The sequence below is a fragment of the Dryas octopetala genome, chromosome 6, assembly GCF_963921425.1.
Source record: "Dryas octopetala chromosome 6, drDryOcto1.1, whole genome shotgun sequence".
In the NCBI taxonomy this organism is placed as follows: domain Eukaryota; kingdom Viridiplantae; phylum Streptophyta; class Magnoliopsida; order Rosales; family Rosaceae; genus Dryas; species Dryas octopetala.
This window is the reverse complement of record NC_141371.1, coordinates 14,251,850-14,269,749: the sequence shown is the minus strand read 5'-3', so window position 1 is coordinate 14,269,749 and position 17,900 is coordinate 14,251,850. Positions and strand designations below refer to the sequence as shown.

Below are 17,900 nucleotides of genomic sequence, written 5' to 3'. Positions count from 1 at the left end.
AAACTCCATTAATCCCTGAGACTGAGTAGTTGCGCCCAGAATGGGAACTCTTACTACTGCAAGTTTGTTTTGTGTCATTTAGTGACTCTAGCTTGGTTGTTTGGAGTATATATATTGGAGAGTTCATTGTTCATTAATTAAATTTAAAACTCCCACTTCTGTGTCTACAAAAACTTCAATAAAACTCTAGTATTGTTTAATACATACTTTATGGTGGGAAGGTGTGGTGACTTGACAGAGGTGGTCCCCAATCATCACAGTATTACATCCAATTTTAACTTTCAGATATATAACCGTCAATTTGCTTCTCGATCCAATTATGGTTTGGAAGAATATTAACCCTGCCACATCTTCCCATAAGGGCCAGTACTGCAATTGAATTAACTTGATGTCTGCACTTACATCTCATAACTGTCACTTGTTGCTTCATACATAAATAAAGAATAAAATATCTAACCAGTTGGCTTGTGCAAAATTGCAAATTAAGGATCGCGTAATGACGCCTGAAACACCTCCCAGTTCATCCACCTTTCGGATTATATTTTCCTCTCATTACTGACTGGTTAAAATATCTAATTTCATGTTTATAGCTAATATATATGTATTTGTCAACACCTGAAAGTAACCACTTATATATATATATATATAAAGCTCCTCTTACACATCTTACTTCACCCCATGGTTTTAACACCCATGTTTTCATTTGGTTACTCCTCTTAGTTTTAACACTAAGTTCTGTGAGTAATTTCCAAAATATTTTAGCCCCTGGTTTTCTTCCCTATGAATCATCCACCCCCAAACTCCCTCCAAAGTCACCTACTAAGAAAGGTAAATCTCCTATGAGATTTACCAGTCCTTCAAAGCCACCAAAGCCATCACCATTTTTGTGGGGACCTTTTGGTCCTCCTACAGTTAAGCAACAAGTTCCCCATATTGCTGATCATATCACTGATCATTGGGTTGGCAAACTAAAACCACTTGATGACTGTCTTTTGGACTCCCTTGATGCACCCTTATACCCTACAACTCTCATTTGTCCCATGTTTCCACCTATTTATTCCACATTTTTCCAATCTTCAAATTCCCCTACTTATCCTTTCACTCCCCCTAACCCTCTGCTGAACATCTACTACCCATGGTATGATGATGTAGCAGTTTTTCATGATCTATCAGATCTTCCTGTGCACACTACATATTTTGGGGACATCAAACACCTTTGGATCCTATCTCAGTCATGCTGCCTCAAGCAATGTAAACAACTGATTTTGGCGGTATTCCTCAACCATGGGATAACCTGTTTGGTGTACCCCCTCAACCATTTATGGCCAACGAGAGTGGCCTCCCACAAAGTACACCTAACAGCTTTGGTATCCTGCAGCCCACCCCCCGCTCTCCAAAGGTAATTTCAAATTTCCGTTCAGAGTGTACAAATGTTGTGGGTTGTGATATAGGAGAATCATATGTGAGCGACGCAAGGAAGGCTGATTTTACTAGGAAGTACAAGTGTGGCACTCATTGTGGGATGTGTCAATATGTTGGAGGTGAGGACTGTTCTGACTCATGGGAACAACAAACATGGCCCTATGGATATTGTTTATCCTAATCTCATACCTGTAGGTCTTCCTACTCATGTTTAGCCCAATGATTTGGGGTCTCATCTCTCTCACCAAGTTGTGTAAGACTCTTATGAAACTGGTCCTCCCACAAGATTGTGGACAATTCTGCCCAACCTTGTGCTTGCCACCTTGTTGTAAAGGATAGTTATGACACTACTAGGTCCACTGACCTAGGTCCTTAGCTTTGTATGCAGTAACTAGCTTCATGTGTAGCTGGATTGTGCATTTTTTGCTTATCTATGGAAGGAAAAGGGACAAAATGCTAAGTACACCCCTACTATCACTTGGTTTTGCATTCCAGCTCCTATTTTGAAGAGTTAATCCAACTAACCGGATTTTTTGCTATCCCTCCCTTTTTGCTAGTGACTTAGTCTATTTAAATGTTTATCACTCTAATTTCCCTATGTGTAATGTTATATTTCAGTTCACCCTTCTCACTCTACCCAATGACGAGTCCACGTTATGGGCTACCTGTTTTGTAGCCCATGTGGAATTTTCTTTTTTTCTAGGTTACTTTCACACTTAATCCTACCCCAAATATTGACCCCAGCCTACTTATACCCAACTACGTACCCAAATTCTTCACTAATCACTAGTATCCAAAACAAACATTAGTCATCTTCACTCTTCAACTCTCTCTCTCTCTCTCTCTCTCTCTCTCTCTCTCTCTCTCTCTCTCTCTCCTTCAGTCTTCAACATGTCTTCTCTCCACTATCCAGTACGTACCACGTACATCTTCCAATCCAAGTATGAATTCTCCAAGTTTTTTGTGAAACCTGAAATATCTCTACAACTCGATCAACTTCAAGCTCCTAGGTAGTGTTTGGCACTCTCTTTTTTGTTCTCTTTTTTTAATTCCCAAATTTTAAAATTAGGGATTTGATTATTTTATGTGATTAAATTAGGGATTTGATGATTTAATTAGACTTGATTTTGATTAATGTATTAGTAAATTATGATTTGATTATTTTGATTATTGTATAGAATTTGCTTTGTTGGTCATCTTGTGGAGTGCCTCACTTGTGGGGTAAGCTCATTATGTATTTATGTCCTCCCTGACTAGGTGTATTTTTTTTTATTAATAAAATTTACACATATTGTCAATTTTTTATAAGCTAAACTTAGCCCATCCCACTTTGGGATCCTGGATTTGTCCCTGACTCTACCATATTCCCCTACTTAACTTTTGTACATACTATGTCTGTCCTTATTCTATGTATTCAGCAGTTTGTGGTATTTTATCTTTCATATTATCAGCCCCTAGTTCATTCCTACTTACTTTGACTGCCCCCTACTGTCTTCCTGATTTTTTTTTTCCATTTATATTTTTGGTCATCTTATCATGTAAGATACAGCTCCATTACTATAATATGAAAACTGAACAAGAGAATATTAATTTTCACATGGTCAATTAAACTATACATAACATGCAGACAATTCCTAATTACATGCTCAACAATTCCCAATTATTACCTTTCATCTGTCCAAGGATTTGATATATATTATTTTCATAATAGAATCATGCACCCAGCAGCATGTAATGGGCTTTAGGGACCCTGATTAAGGGGATGGGCAAGCCATATATGTGTGGCTCCTATGTCACTATAGCCCAAACTTACAAACAAGAGTCCCTCTTATTGTAAACAAAAGGGACAGAATGGATCAGATATTAAAAATAATAATTCTTGTAGTGTGTACAAGAGTGCAATTTCCTTATAACAAGTGTAACTCCAGGTAAGAATAGTAAAAAATTACATATAGAAGGTGAATCAAACACTTAATGTCAATTTCTATAACCTCTTATGTTGTCAAGTATTCTCTTTTAATTAATGTATTACCATTTTAGTTATTTCCCAATGGCATATATATTGTCATATATATCTTATTTAGCATTAATATATTATATATAGTATGGTATCTATGGCTTTTTTTCTTTCTATTATGGCATGTTATTTCTTAAATATTTATGAGTTGTTAGTTTACATGCATATATTCGTCTTATCATATATAGCATGGTAATGTTGGTTTTTCTATCAAGGCATATGTTGTATCATTTTTGACGAAAAATCTAACAGAAGATAATGGAAGGACAACATTGATGTGCAGTAATAAACATGGAAGAGTAAAGACTACATTGAGCGAAAATAAACTTTAAGGACCAAATTATGAAATAACAAACACAATCTTTATTGGTTCGCACGAGTGGTCTCGGGCGAATCACGGGCGTTTACGTAAACATTCTTATATCCTCCCCAAAATGAGGTGTAAATGCTCAATTTATAGGAAAAGTAATGAAACAACCGTTTGAAATTTTTAGTTAATTTTTTTTATTTCTTTTGTATTTTTTAATATTAGTATTAACTTATTAACTAGTTAGCTAGCTTAATTAAATTTAGGGCCAGTTTGGTATTGCTGTGTGAAAAAACAGTTGAGAGGTAAAATAACTGTGAAGTAAAGTCAACTGTAAAGTAAAGCAGCTGAGTGTTTGGTAAAGTATGTTTTCAAAAGTGCTGTGATTGCAAAAAACAGTATCAAAGTGTTTGGTAAATGTTAATGTAAAAGTGCTGTGACTGTGTATAATTACTAAAATAAACATGATGTTAAAAGTGTTTTTCAGTTATTTGTTTGGTAAAAATAAAATGTTTTTTACTTGTTTTTTAAATTTTTGGCTACAAATTTTTATTAGCATTAATTTTTCTAAGAACAAAATTATTAAATAAGTATGTGTATTATTTTTCTAGGTATATTATAATTTTAATCGTGTAAATAAAATATTATAATTAATTATCACAATATAAAATATAACTAACAATGGACATATTTTTTAATCGTGAATAATATTCACTGTTTAATTCACACATTTAGGAGTGCGATGGTTGTTGCTCCATGGCTTTGTTAGCTCCATAGAGTAGGCCACTAACGCACTGAGGCTATGCCTAGAATTAGATTAGATTCGATAAATGTCTAATTAATGTGTACTAAAAGAGGAAGTTGTCTTCTACTAATTAAAAAGAAGAATACGGCAAGAAGATAGATTAGCCATAAAGTAAAACTGTAAAACTTATCGCCACTCTTCCCACAATTCTTGTGGAAATTAAAAGAGATAAGGGCCCATTTGGTATTTGATTTAAAAACAGTTTTTTATTTTTAAAAACATTAAACCATTTTAAAATATAGAAAACATGTTTGGTATCAATTTTTAAAAATAGATATCCAAAAATAATTCAAAAACCACCCATTTTCTAAAAACGATATTTTATCGTTTTTACACTTTTTTTTTCTTTTCTTTTGTGAACCCTCTGCCGCCTACGCTTCACTCCGTCTATCTTTGCTTCATGTTTTCTTCTCATCTCCTCCAGCTTTGGTATCAGAACTAGCACAAGCTTATGCTCTTCGATCCAAGGTGGTTCTTAGTTACTAGCTTTCGCATCGCATTTGGGTTTTTCGTCTTCGTTACTAGCTGTCACATCGCATCTAGACTTCTCTTTTACTTTCTTTAAGGCTTTTCTCTGAAACCAAACAATATTATGGCTATTCTGCTCCTAATAAGCATCAAAAGCCTTCGATAAAGAAGCAGTTGAGGTTGCTCTTGACGACGTCAATGTCGTTGTTGCCGATGAAGAAGATTTCAACAGCAAAGCCACAAATTTTGCTCCAGGAAACTAGTCGACACCACCATTGACTCAAACCGACACAGCGCTCCAAACCCTCATCTTTCAAAAAGAGTGAATGGGTGTGTGGGATCGTAATTTCAAAAGCTTATGGGCTTATGAGGCTGTTCACGATAGATCAGGTTTTAAAAATTTGCATACCAAGCAAGATCTCAAATTTTAAAATTTATTTTTGAATAATTAAATTTAAAAAATTAATCCTAATTTTCAAAAAAAATTTTGGAAAAGGGTACCAAACGGAGCCTAAGTTTCTCCTTATAATTACTTCATCTTCTTTTTCAAGTTAAAAGTCCTATGTTTGAATAAAGAATGCACATAACTTTAGCAATTTATCATATCTCAATTATAGGCATCAAAAGACCTAAGGTTTTCTCTTATAAACATGAGATACATAAACACCATAAGTCAGACAAAAAAAAAAAGAATAAATAAATAAACATCATAAGTAGATGACATTTGAGCCATTCAAACACATTTTATCTAATTTAAAATCTTGCAACCCAACTGCTCAAATCTCAATGCTTATGCATCTCAACCTTCTAACTTCTAAGAGAGAATTTCCTAACACACATGTGTAGTCCCACCGTCAACAGGACCCATAAGCTTAAGCAATACAATGCAATAAAGGTATGAACAAAGATGATCGTGATGAGGATCAAGCTAATAGTAGAAGAGATAATAACGTGAATATAATGTACAACTGTATCATGTTGAGCAAACAACGTAGTAAATCCATACCTGTGCATTACAAGGTTAATTTGACTTACTTTAGTTGACACGAATTCAAAAAGTTAAAACAAATCCATGACCACAAATTAATGGGTACAAGAATAAAGTATAAAGATTTGCGTGCATAATCGGATGCTAAACAAAACACTAAATATATATTCAGCACAAATGCCATGGTATACTACCTACTGTTAGTCCTTTAGTTTCACTGGGAAGAACTGAAAGAAGCAATTGCATCCATTTCCTGCTGCAAAAGAAGGGCATCAACAAATACATCCAGATTCTCTCCCTACAGTACATCACTTATTGAATGATGGGTGATGCCAACACGATGATCAGTTACACGTCCTTGAGGAAAGTTGTATGTACGAATGCGTTCAGATCTGTCCCCACTACCAATCTATTCAAGGTGATGAGCTCCATATCAATCTTGAAAGTCAGGGCCAAAAGCAACTATATCAATTTACAATTATCACATATTAGTCATACCTGCTGTGATCAAAGTTTTGACCGATTGATCTGAAGCCTAGACCTTTCCATCTCATATAGCTTTGCACATATCACCTTAAGTGCCTTGGCCTTGTTCTACAAAGGAACTCAAAAATTGGAAAAGAGTAAGGGAAAGAAAAAGAAAAGAACAAAGGCAAGGACAATAACCAAAAAAACACTGAAAAAGAAATAACGAGCCAAAAGATTGCTTGAATAAGAGATAGGTCTACAATCAAAATTTCATAACTGAACAATATATTCCGATGTGGCAAAAGAATATGGAGAATGACTGTCTAATTTCCATAGCCATGAATAACTAAATCCTAAATAAGGCAACAACAAACCATGCCCATGCCAACTTTAACCAGTATATACTTGTCACATCCTACGAGCATCAGAGCTTTTCAGAGAAGGTGGGGCATGTTGAGAATCCCATGTTGATTGGGTAAAATAACATATAAAATTTTTCAAGGTTAAGACTAAGTTGATTTTAAGTTGAGAAGACAAGAGCAAAACAATGGCACATCAATCAGTGAATGGCACATCAATCAGTGAATTTTTCCTATAAAATTTCATAAATGAGCAGCAAACATTGTCAGTTAAGAACATGATGTAGTGACAGCTAATATAATTACTGTATGGTTCAGGAAATAGACTTTATCTATTTCTGTATTGACAAAATTATCAATTCCAAATAATGAAAGAAAAAGGATAGTTATAGTCCAAAGCTTGAGGACACCAAAACTGCAATTTAGTTGCAAAATGTTTGGTATCATATACCATATGTTGGGATCGTTCATCTTGTATGGCTACAGTCATGCCAGTTGGAATATGAGTTACTCTAACAGCACTGTTGGTGGTATTTGCATGCTGACCCCCTGAACCACCAGCTCTATAGGTATCGATCCTCAAATCTTCGTTTCTCAAGTGGACATCTACCTGCAGCAGTCCAAAATACATATGATCAGAGAAAGTAATAAGACAAATTCGTACTCTGTCCTACACTGACAAAAGAAGTTTTGTGTAATGTCAAACCATGTGAAAGGAAAAAGTACTTCTGTCCAAAAAATAGATGCTGGATCCAATAATATGTAAAATAAATAACATATTCAGTTCAGACTCAGAAAAGGTTAGAACCTCATCAGCTTGAGGGAGGATAGCAACAGAAACAGCACTAGTGTGAATGCGTCCAGACTTCTCTGTCACGGGAACTCGCTGTCAAAAGAAAACAGTGAGTAATTTCTTGTCTAGGGGCAACTATAAATAATGTGTTGAAAAGGTGGGAAAGAAACCTGTACTCTGTGAATACCACTCTCAAATTTAAGTTTCCCATAAACATCAGCTCCTGAGATTGCTGCACTAGCTTCCTGGAAAGAAGATACAATCAAAACTTAAAAATACATACTAGGAAGTAGCACTTCGCATCAGTCAGCAGGTGCCAGGTGGTGAATCCTATACTATACATTAGCTCTAAAAGCCCCTGCCTTAGATTGGGTGTATAAATATGTGATTCAGATATTGTACATTTGTACAAGGATGGAAATCACACTGCACACCTTATATCCTTTAAGATCAGACTCGGTTATATCCACCACTTCAAACTTCCAGCCTTTATTGTGTGAGAATCTCTCATACCTGTAGTAAATTGTTCTCCAGAAAAGGTGAGAATCTCAAAAGTGAATACATAAAAGAATTTACAAGTATTGATGTTAACTTACATTTTAAATATGTCCATTGCAAACAAAGAAGCCTCTTCCCCACCAGTTCCTAATTAAATCATTAATTTGTCAAATAAAAGAAAAGAAAAAATAAATGCAATGGAATAAAAAAGTGTTGGTATGCGTCTCTATGAGCGGATGGGAAGGCGTGTAATACCTGCCCTGACCTCCAATATGCAATCCCTCTCATCTGCATCATCCTTAGAAAGTAGGGACTTGAGCAACGAACTGTGCAGTCTTTTCTCTTCCTGGATGGCCTGATCCAATTCGTTGGTTGCCATATCAAGCATGTCTTTATCTTGAGAACATTCATCCATGAGTGACCTCAACCCATCAATCTCCTGCAGAGCAATAAACCCATGATGTAATTAGGTTTGTACAGAATCTACAGGTAACAGTTCCGAAGTTTTTGTTCTAATTTCAATACCTTGTGTGTGGCTCTTAATTGATTTATAAGATCCATGGAAGCGCTGAGTTTCCGAAGCTCCTTATTAGCCCTTGCATACTCTTCTGGTGAGGCATCCGGCTGTCTTCAACCAACCAACAGGTCCAACACCATTTCAATTCCAATTTTGTTTTTAAAAATGATCACATTTCACTTTTTTTTTTTCATCGTAATTAGAAAGCAAGCAAATCACATAGAGAGTCATAGACATAAGGAACCTGGCTTATGAGATTGTGAAGACAAGAACTCCTCTGCTCAATAAGCGACAGCCTTTGCTCCATGATCTTAATAAGCTTTGGGGACAATTGGGGTTGCAATTCTGCACTTGTTTTTTATTTGTATAAAGTAAAATAAGAATTTAAAAGAAAAAGGCCCAAGTAGCAGAAAAAGAGAGGAACACATTCGAATACGCACCGGTTGAGTAAGAACGAAGAATTCGGAGGGGATGGGAAAAAGCCGCCATTGCTGGTCGAAGTGGCAATGGCACGAAGGAGCTGCTGCTTCCACATTCGATTTGTTTTAGCGCCCGAACCAAATTACGCCACGCTTCGCTTCTCATTCTCACACTCTCCAGACCCTTTGGGTTTGCGAAGCCAAAGTTACAGAATTTAGGTGTAATTTTTGTGATAGGTAAAAGAAAAAACCAAAACAAAACAAAACAAAATATGGTGCAATGCAAGCAAAAGCTTCAGAGCAGACTGAAACAAAAGCTTCGAATAACAAAAATGAACTCAACAAGAAAAAACTGGAAAAGGTAAAGTTTTAAAAAAGAAATACCTTGTGGGTCTTTGGGAAGTGAGAGCAAATCAGTAAAACAAGCCTCCGAGATTTGGTGGGAACTGTCGAACTAAGATTGCGGGAGTGAGTGAGTGAGTGAATGAGGTGAGATTGTGTGAAGAAGAAGAAAACCGGGAGAGCCGAAGCAGAAGAAGAAGGTGAAGGAGAGGAGGGTTGCAGGTCACACCAGTGGCTGCAGGCTGGGTGGGCTTAGCTTGGGGAGCTATTGGGTTGTTCACTTGTTGCTCTAAGTCAAAAAAAATTAAATTCTGGATTTCAAAAAATTTTGAGGTTTAAAAATATGAAAATTTTGAAAAAAATCTTAAAAGAATTTTGATTTCGTTGAAAATTTATACTAAAATAATTAAAACTTCTAACAAAATTTTGACAATTTTAATTCGATAATATTTTAAAACCTCAAAAAAATGAAAATTTCAACAAAATTTCTTTCAAAATTTAATTCTTATTGGCTCAGACATCTCGTTAATTACAATTTGAGGAATGTTATGAAATACATAGAAAAAGACTCTTGGCATGCCCAGGACTCCATAAGCACTTTCCGAGAGTCTATGGGCCCGTTTGGCACTGCTTCTTAGAAGCGCTTATAATCAGTAGCGCTTTTGTTAGAAGCGCTTCTGCTCATAAGCACATATAAATTTTTATAAAAAATTCAAGTGTTTCATGCAAAAGCACTTGGAAGTGGTTCTTGAGGAAGCACCTGACAGGTGCTTCTCAAAAAACCACTTAAAAACGCTTTTATAATTCAGAAGCACTTTTATTTATTTCTGTCAAACGCAACCAAAAGCGTTTTTACTAATTTAAAAGCGCTTTTGCCAATTTTAAAAGCAGTGCCAAACGGGCCCATGTATATTCAAGTCCTAATTTTTTACATTATTGTTTGTTTATCATTTTTGGCATTAGGGGCAAAAATCGCTATTTTTCAAATATAAAACAATTGTTGACTCATGTCCGAAAAATTTAAATTTATAAGAATATGTGGTGGTAAATATCCACACTTTTTCGTTGTATCAGAGCATGAGATTCTTAGTTCGAGTCCTTGTAATTGCATCCTCATAATTTAACTTAAATTCCACATGTTGGGCTATAATGGTAAAGTGATACACACATATGAAGTGGAATATTAGAAGATGAAATAATTGTTAGACCCACATCCTAACAACATAAGGTTTTGGAATATTGATATATTTTCTTTTTGAAAACGAACAAAAAAAAAAAAAACCTAAAGAGTGACAACATTAAGGATATACAATAACTTCTAATATGATAGCATTGTATGAGCCAAGGAAGTCAACACATGCAACCTTAAATTAATTAATTATACTAATATATGTCCTCAATTGAATTCAAACTTTTGATAAAATGTGTGGTCTAGATTTGTTAACTCTGTATTTTCATATTGTCATATATTTATGTTACACATTAAAAGAAGCAAGACAATTGCATAAAACTCTAAGAAAATAATTATTTGTTTTATATAGTGGATGAAAGATTCAAATTTGAGACCTAATCCACCAAAGCCACAAGGGGAAAAAAGGCCCAAATACATCAAACAACACTATAGAAGTACATTACACCTAATTTTGATGTTTTCCCTTAATTTTTATTTTCAAGTAAAATATGTTGGGCATAGCTCAATAAGAGAAATGGTTTTGCCAAGTTTCGCTACGATCATTCAGTCAAAAGTACGACATGAATTGAACCACTACTACCTCCAATTAAACAATTTAGAAAATAATTATCCTGTTCATATACAATAATCCACCCTTTTATTGATCTCCCCTTCATCCTTCCTCCAAAAACAAAATCAAAATAGTTAGTTCGCTAGTTTCAAATGCATCAAATGGCTTAGCTTTTTTTCATTTGGTGCATCTTAATTGTTTCTTTCTTTCTTCAAATACTTTCTTTGTTTCTTTCTTTCTTTCTTCAAATACTTTCTTTATTTCTTTCACCTATCCTCCCAAAAAGGAAAAAAAAAAAAGTTCAATCAACACTACGTCATAAATTTCTTACAGTAAAAATAAACAAACTAAAAATAAAGCAAATAAGAGATGCATCTAAATTAAAAAGCAAATATTTGGAAAGAAACAACAGTAAAGAAAAAAAAAGACTTGATGGCCATACTTTTCTTTTGGCCTAAAATATACATAATTACATAGCATTGAGATCTTGGACTCTTTTTTTCTCTAGTTCTCAATTGGTTTGTCCTTTCTAGTAGTCTCTTCCCTATAAATTTTTTTAACTTCCTTCTGCTTTCTTTAAATACTCTTAACTTGGTCCTTGCTTTATTTGTTTATCCTTTAGATTCAAGTAGTGTGTCTGTGGATTGGATAAGAAAAAACATATGTATTAGCACAGAATATAAATGTGAATTATGTGAGGGGTAAGGCTGATGGGTTTCTTCTGGTATATGGCTTACAAAATTCACAAAAAGGAGAAGAATTGAAAATAATATTAATAAGAAAAACTATCAAATGAATGGTAAAATATATATTTATAAAACGAAAAGAAAATAAAAAACTAAAATGAGGCTTCGCGAGTGTAAGTTTTCGAGGGTCGGTTGGGTATTAGACTTAAGTTAACAGAACACCTCTCTAACTCTCCCTAAATTCAGACACTTGATCGGGAGCTCCCTTCCCAGCTTTCTCTCGCTAAAATCAGAGGCTGAAGACGATGCTGAAGAAAAACCATTTGAGCTTTCTTCACCAGCTGAAGACGACGATGTCGAGAAGTGCTTCTTCTTCTTGCAACAGACACAGAGGTATTCCTTTGCCTTGTCTTCACTACTCTACTCATTTTCTTTTCTTCAACAATTACTTTGCCTTGTTTCATTCTCAATCCTCAAACCCAACAAAATCTACAAACCCCCAACCCAAGCCCACTAATCTCCACGATGCTTTCAATTTGTTCAATACCATGCTTCAAATGCGTCCTCTGCCTTCTGTTGTCCGTTTCAATCAAATTATGGGTCAAGTTGCAAAATTGAAACATTATTCAGCGGTCATATCTTTGAATAACCAAATGTGCCTGTTGGGAATTGCACCTGATGTTTATACTCTAAACATTATCATTAATTGTTTTTGCCATTTGAACCAAATTGGTTGTAGTTTATCGGTGTTGGGAAAATTCTTCAAATTTGGCTTTGAACCAACTGTCACAACCTTCAACACTCTAATCAAGGGCTTTCTTCTTGTGGGTAGAGTTGCTGAGGCAGCAGGACTGTTCAGAAATATGGTGGAGGGAGGTTGTAAGCCCAATGTGGTCACATTTAGTACTTTAATAAACGCCTTTTGCAAAATGGGGAATAATGGTGCAGCTATTCAATTGCTTAGGAAGATGGAAGAAGAAGGTTGTAAGCCTAACGTAGTTTCCTATAACACCATCATTGACAGTCTTTGTAAGGACACACTAGTTGCTGATGCATTGAACCTCTTCTCAGAATTGATTAGTAAGGGTATTGTCCCAAATGTTGTTACATACACCTCTTTGATTGATGGAGTTTGCAAATTAGGCGAGTGGGAAGAAGCTACGAGATTATTGAAGGAAATGGTGAGTAAAAAAATCTTTCCAGATGTATGCACCTTCAATGTCTTAGTGGATACACTTTGTAAGGAGGGGAAAGCTGTGGAAGCAAAAAGCGTGGTTGAAATGATGATTGAAAGAGATATTGAACCTGATACGGTTACGTACAATTCGCTTATGGATGGTTACTGCTTGCGAGGAGAATTGAAGGAAGCAAAAAGAGTTTTTGATCTAATGCGTAGCAAGGATGCCATTGTTGATGCTCATACATACAGCATACTTATAAATGGATATTGCAAGCATAAAAAGATCGAAGAGGCCATGATGCTTTTTGAAGAAATGTCTCGTACAGGACCGGTTCCTAATACCATTACTTATACCACTCTTATGTATGGTTTTTGCAAAGTGGGGAGAACACAAGATGCTCAAAACTTGCTCTCTAAGATGAAAGCTTGTGGCCAACTTCCAAATGTCCAAACTTATGCTGTTTTACTGGATGGCCTTTGTAAAAACCAACAACTTTCTATGGCATTAGAATTGTTTAGAGAGATAGAAGGCAAGAAGTTGGATATGAATATTGTGATTTACAATATTCTAATTGAAGGTTTGTGCAAAGCTGGAAAACTTGAATCTGCATGGGATCTCTTTCGTGGTTTATCATCAATGGCACTTCAACCTGATGTGAGGACATATACTATAATGATTAATGGACTTTGTACTGGAGGCCTAATAGGTGAAGCCGAAAAGTTGCTTAGAGGAATGGAAGAGAAAGGCTGTTTTCCAGATGATTTCACCTATAACACAATTATTCGAGGGTTTCTTAACAATGATGAGACATTAAGGGCGGTGGGACTTATTGAAGAAATGGTGGAGAGGGGTTTCTCTGCAGATGCATCAACGCTGGAATTGATAATTGACCTATTGTCTAAAGATAAAGTAGATCCAGCTTTGTTGGCATTGATAACATGAGTTGATTTGCCTCTTTGAAAATTCATAGTTTTTTCAGATCCTCCTCATTATCACAGTGAACTTTGAAACTACTGCACTTTTGACAATGATGGATGTCGTCTATATGTTATCTATGACATATCCATCATGTAAAATTTATGTCTTTTATCATGTAGATTCTTCTGGTCTTTAGAGCTGGGTGTGAAAGTTTGTTGGTGTGGTAGTTGTTGCAGGTTGGTTGATTGTGGTGGTGGTGGTGCAGTGATAGTTTGTTGTTTTGGTAGAGGTTTTATGGTCAAAGTGGTTCACAGCGCTTGTGGGTATGCGAGGACCTGGTATGAGGCTTGGCCTTGTATGGTTCTTCCTTCGAATGGAACAAAGATACCCCTGAAAAGTTAATATGTAAGTTTAGTTTACACTTGATAGATACTTTCGAGTGAAACCTTGTATTTTCTTCGGACTCTATGTTTTAAATGAAAAAAATTCTGTGATAATTTGTCACTTCTTTTACATAGAAAATGATGTAGGGACCAAAAAGATCAAAAGGATGGAAGATTTTCAAAATGAGGTACAAGTGGAGTAAATGTCATGCTTATATTTAAATGAGGATTAAAATGTTATTTAAAAGCTTCTTAGCCATATTGAGTGGAGTACCCTATGAAATCCATCAAATGGCTCATTTGGTCGTTTCAGTTCAAAATGCCTTCTCATCTCAAATATTTTCAATATTGTCTTAATTTCCGGTATTCTCTTTGGTGAAATTTAAATTGTGAACTTGCTCCAATCAAGAAAATGAGCAAAGGGTAATGCATAGTCTGATCTGCCTTGTCATCACTCTTCTACAGCTGTACACTTTGACAATTGTTGACTGACTGTAACTTGTTACATAGTTAGCTGTGAGATTGTATTTAAAGGCTAATTGCTTCTGAAATCATTTAATGAGAAACTGATTAATCAGATTGTGTCTTTTCCTGGAAGCTTGTGTCTTCTATTCCTCTGTTTCAACACAGCCCCACCCCACCGGCTTGTTTTGATTTCATTTTCATTAATATCTGTGTTATGAATTCGATGACATTCCTGATCATTTTCGAAGGTATAAACAAAATTTTAAATGTTAGGAGGACACAGATTGATGCCAAAATATCAGAGAAACAAATGCATAACGATGATGTTGATAGATGCTTGACATGTTGTGCTATCCAGGAAGAAATGAAACCCAATCTTGATCCTATCTTGCTTGAAAATAATCTTAGTAGAAAACTCCATTAATCCCTGAGACTGAGTAGGACTTTGAAATTTTAGGAATGGAAGAAGGTTCTGGAGGAAATTAAACCTAGTAATTAAGGAATCTTTGTGCTTCTAGAAATTAAGAAATCTCAGTTTTTGGATATTTGAATTTTGTTTTGACTCTCTTTTGGTTTTCTTTACAATGAAATTAAGTGGCTTTCCATTCGTTTTTGCTGTTTCTCTTCATGTATCTGACTTTCTTGTTATCATCATAAAACTCATGGTTCCTATTATTTTATGATGTGCATTTGGGATTTTGTAGTAGTTTCTATTATCAGCTCAGGCACTCTATTTTCTCTCTTCCAGATATTCTCCCCCCTCTCGTTTCCGTTGCTTTACTTATATTTTAATCCGCTTGTCATCTTTTTGTCCAAATCAGGTCATAAGGACTTTACTTCTACTGGGAGATCAAAAGCGAAGGTAGGAACATACTTTGTCAAGCTTTTGTGGGAAATAGAGGGCAAGAGAGGGAAGAAGAAAGAGAGAGAAGAGGGAAAGTCGCCGGGGTTCTGGTGAGTAAGGGAGGGGTTTGCTGGGTGTTCTTTTTCTTTTTTGTTTGTAAAAAAATTCTTTTAATTGAATTGTTTGAGAAAAAACTGGTGTCTATGTTAATCCATATTTTTTTATAATTTTTTTATATTCTTCCTCTCCATTTTTTTAATTTTTTTTTATATTCTCTGAACTAATCTTCACTTGGTTAAAGGTCAATGTTAAGTTGGTTGCTGCTGAGGAAGCTCTTGCACTATCAATATGGACAACGGCTACAATTTGCCGAGTTCTCTCCCTTGCAAGTGTAAGCTCACTTGTTTGTCTTGAGTCCAGCTGTGTTAAATAGTTTTTACTACTTGGTTCAGATTTTTTTCTATGGTAATCCATATTGTGATGGGTTTGTTTTTTTCCTTTGTCCATGCAATCCATATTTTCTGAATCTGAGTTTTCCGGGAGATAAAGAACACAGCCAATGAAATTTTGTATATAAGGCAAGAAAGCCCTAACGATATAATTTTGATAAGGAATAACTGGATAACCTGCATAACAGTCTTTACGTGACTCCATGATGAATAACTGGATAACCTGCATAACAGTTTTGACATGACTGCATAACAAGCTTTAAATTAATAAAGCCAACTATTGATGAGGTCAACCAGCATTGCTCTCTAGGTAATTTTAGTTATTTAGTGTTTCATGGCTATGCACACTCTGTTCTTCAACAGTTATGATGACTTTTCATTTCAGATATATATTTTGCCAATTCATTTTAAGGAGGCTCCACTTCAAGCGAGGTTTAAATGCCCATTTCCCAGCTCACATGTAAGTTCCACTTTTCTAATATGGTGCTGGACAATTTCATTTCTATAGATGCTGAGTAATAATGTATGTTTGGTATTATGTTCTTTAGTACCTCACTTGCTTGGTGCTTTCTACTTCTGCCATTTATTTCCATACTGACTCTAGTAACATGATTCATGAGAGTCCATGCTGAGATTTATTAAGTACAATGGTAATTTCATAAGCTTGTGTGGATGTTCTGACTGTTCTTTTTTTGCTCTTCTTTTCAAGTACATTGGTTTCTTGGTGAACCTTTCAAGGGATGTTTGGCTATAGATGTTCAACAAGATGATTTATCTTTTCTTGGCATTTTATTTTTTCATGGGATGGAATAGTTGAGCAACTTAGATTTATATGTATGTGTTTATTTCAAGTGTTAACTAGTTTTTCCTGTAATGCTTATCTCGCCCATGAGTTAAATGTATGCAGCTAATTCAGTTAAATGATGATAGTTAATCTAACTAATGATGTATAATTTGTTTTCATGGACATGAAAAAAAAAAAAAAACTAAATAAGTAGGCTCGTGAAAAAAAGCGGGCTTGTGCTTTGACCCGGGCTCTGCCCATTAAGGCCTGGCACGAGCACGGCCTGGCCCACCAAGGGCTTGTGCTTGACCTAGTGTTTGGAATAAATAGGCCAGGCTGAGCCCGGCACGATTATGAATCGGGCACGGCTCGAATCACGAACGGACCGATTTTAAACAGGATGGGTTGGGCTGGGCTGGCCCGTTTGACACATCTACGTGTTTTTGATCCTTTTAACTTCTTTTGGGCATACAAGGATTACTTGGAGCATGTGTAATGCTAAGTGTCAATTGACATGTTAATACAAGCCAATTGACTCCCATTTTTGAATTATGTCAATTATTGACTTGACTTAAGTTATTTTGTTTGTAATGAGTCAATAGCTATATGTTTCTAGTATTTTCGTATATTTTCTTACAAATTAAAATTTTTAAGTTTTTTTTTATTTTAAAAATTATACTATTGAAATTATCTCAATGAAATTTTTATCTCATTAAAATGAGCCTAATATTTAATATTTTTTAATAATTTAAATTAATACTCAAATTTAATAAAAAATCTTTTATTAAATTTGGGTAGTGATTGCTCGCCTAAACTCTGCGCCTGCACAGACTCTAACCAATTAAATTTCAAAACATATCCTCCTTGGTCCCACTATGTCTCAGTTCTAGGGAGGTCATTTGGCAATTCACAAGTCAATTTTTTGACACATCTATTGATAAGTCAGGTCAATAGTTAATTATTGACCTCCCTCCCCTAGGGGTGGGCACGGTGTGGTTCGGCTCACTTCACCCCGAGAACCATGCACCGCGCCATAAATGTTTTC

The 17,900-nt window shown here is 35.3% G+C and overlaps 2 protein-coding genes across 2 annotated transcripts; one reads left to right on the top strand and one right to left on the bottom strand.

The window, feature by feature from the left end:
* Nucleotides 1–6,053: 6,053 nt before the first annotated feature.
* LOC147282650 (peptide chain release factor 1, mitochondrial-like) lies at nt 6,054–9,548 on the bottom strand. The gene is made up of 12 exons (XM_086248153.1): nt 9,446–9,548; nt 9,083–9,245; nt 8,887–8,987; nt 8,651–8,749; nt 8,381–8,564; nt 8,224–8,272; nt 8,062–8,140; nt 7,798–7,872; nt 7,643–7,720; nt 7,286–7,444; nt 6,506–6,601; nt 6,054–6,416 (listed from the first exon to the last, which is right to left on the bottom strand). Exons 2-11 carry the CDS (start codon nt 9,225–9,227, stop codon nt 6,515–6,517), a joined length of 1,056 nt encoding a protein of 351 aa, XP_086104279.1. The 5' UTR covers nt 9,228–9,245; nt 9,446–9,548; the 3' UTR covers nt 6,054–6,416; nt 6,506–6,514.
* A 2,575-nt stretch (nt 9,549–12,123) lies between these two features.
* On the top strand, nt 12,124–16,983 carry LOC147282649 (uncharacterized). Its single transcript, XM_086247717.1, has 4 exons — nt 12,124–14,335; nt 15,600–15,732; nt 15,924–16,013; nt 16,457–16,983. The coding sequence occupies exon 1, from the start codon at nt 12,137–12,139 to the stop codon at nt 13,952–13,954; it is 1,818 nt and encodes a 605-aa protein (XP_086103843.1). The 5' UTR covers nt 12,124–12,136; the 3' UTR covers nt 13,955–14,335; nt 15,600–15,732; nt 15,924–16,013; nt 16,457–16,983.
* The last annotated feature ends 917 nt before the right edge of the window (nt 16,984–17,900 follow it).

Excerpts from the sequence above, each read along its gene's own strand:
- LOC147282649 (XM_086247717.1), top strand. The coding sequence starts at position 12,137 with ATGCTGAAGAAAAACCATTTGAGCTTTCTTCACCAGCTGAAGACGACG.
- LOC147282650 (XM_086248153.1), bottom strand. The coding sequence starts at position 9,227 with ATGAGAAGCGAAGCGTGGCGTAATTTGGTTCGGGCGCTAAAACAAATC. Across the intron at positions 8,988-9,082 it reads TCTTCGTTCTTACTCAACCG|AATTGCAACCCCAATTGTCC; the intron begins GTGCGTATTCGA and ends AAACAAGTGCAG. Across the intron at positions 6,602-7,285 it reads ATGAACGATCCCAACATATG|AACAAGGCCAAGGCACTTAA; the intron begins GTATATGATACC and ends GTTCCTTTGTAG.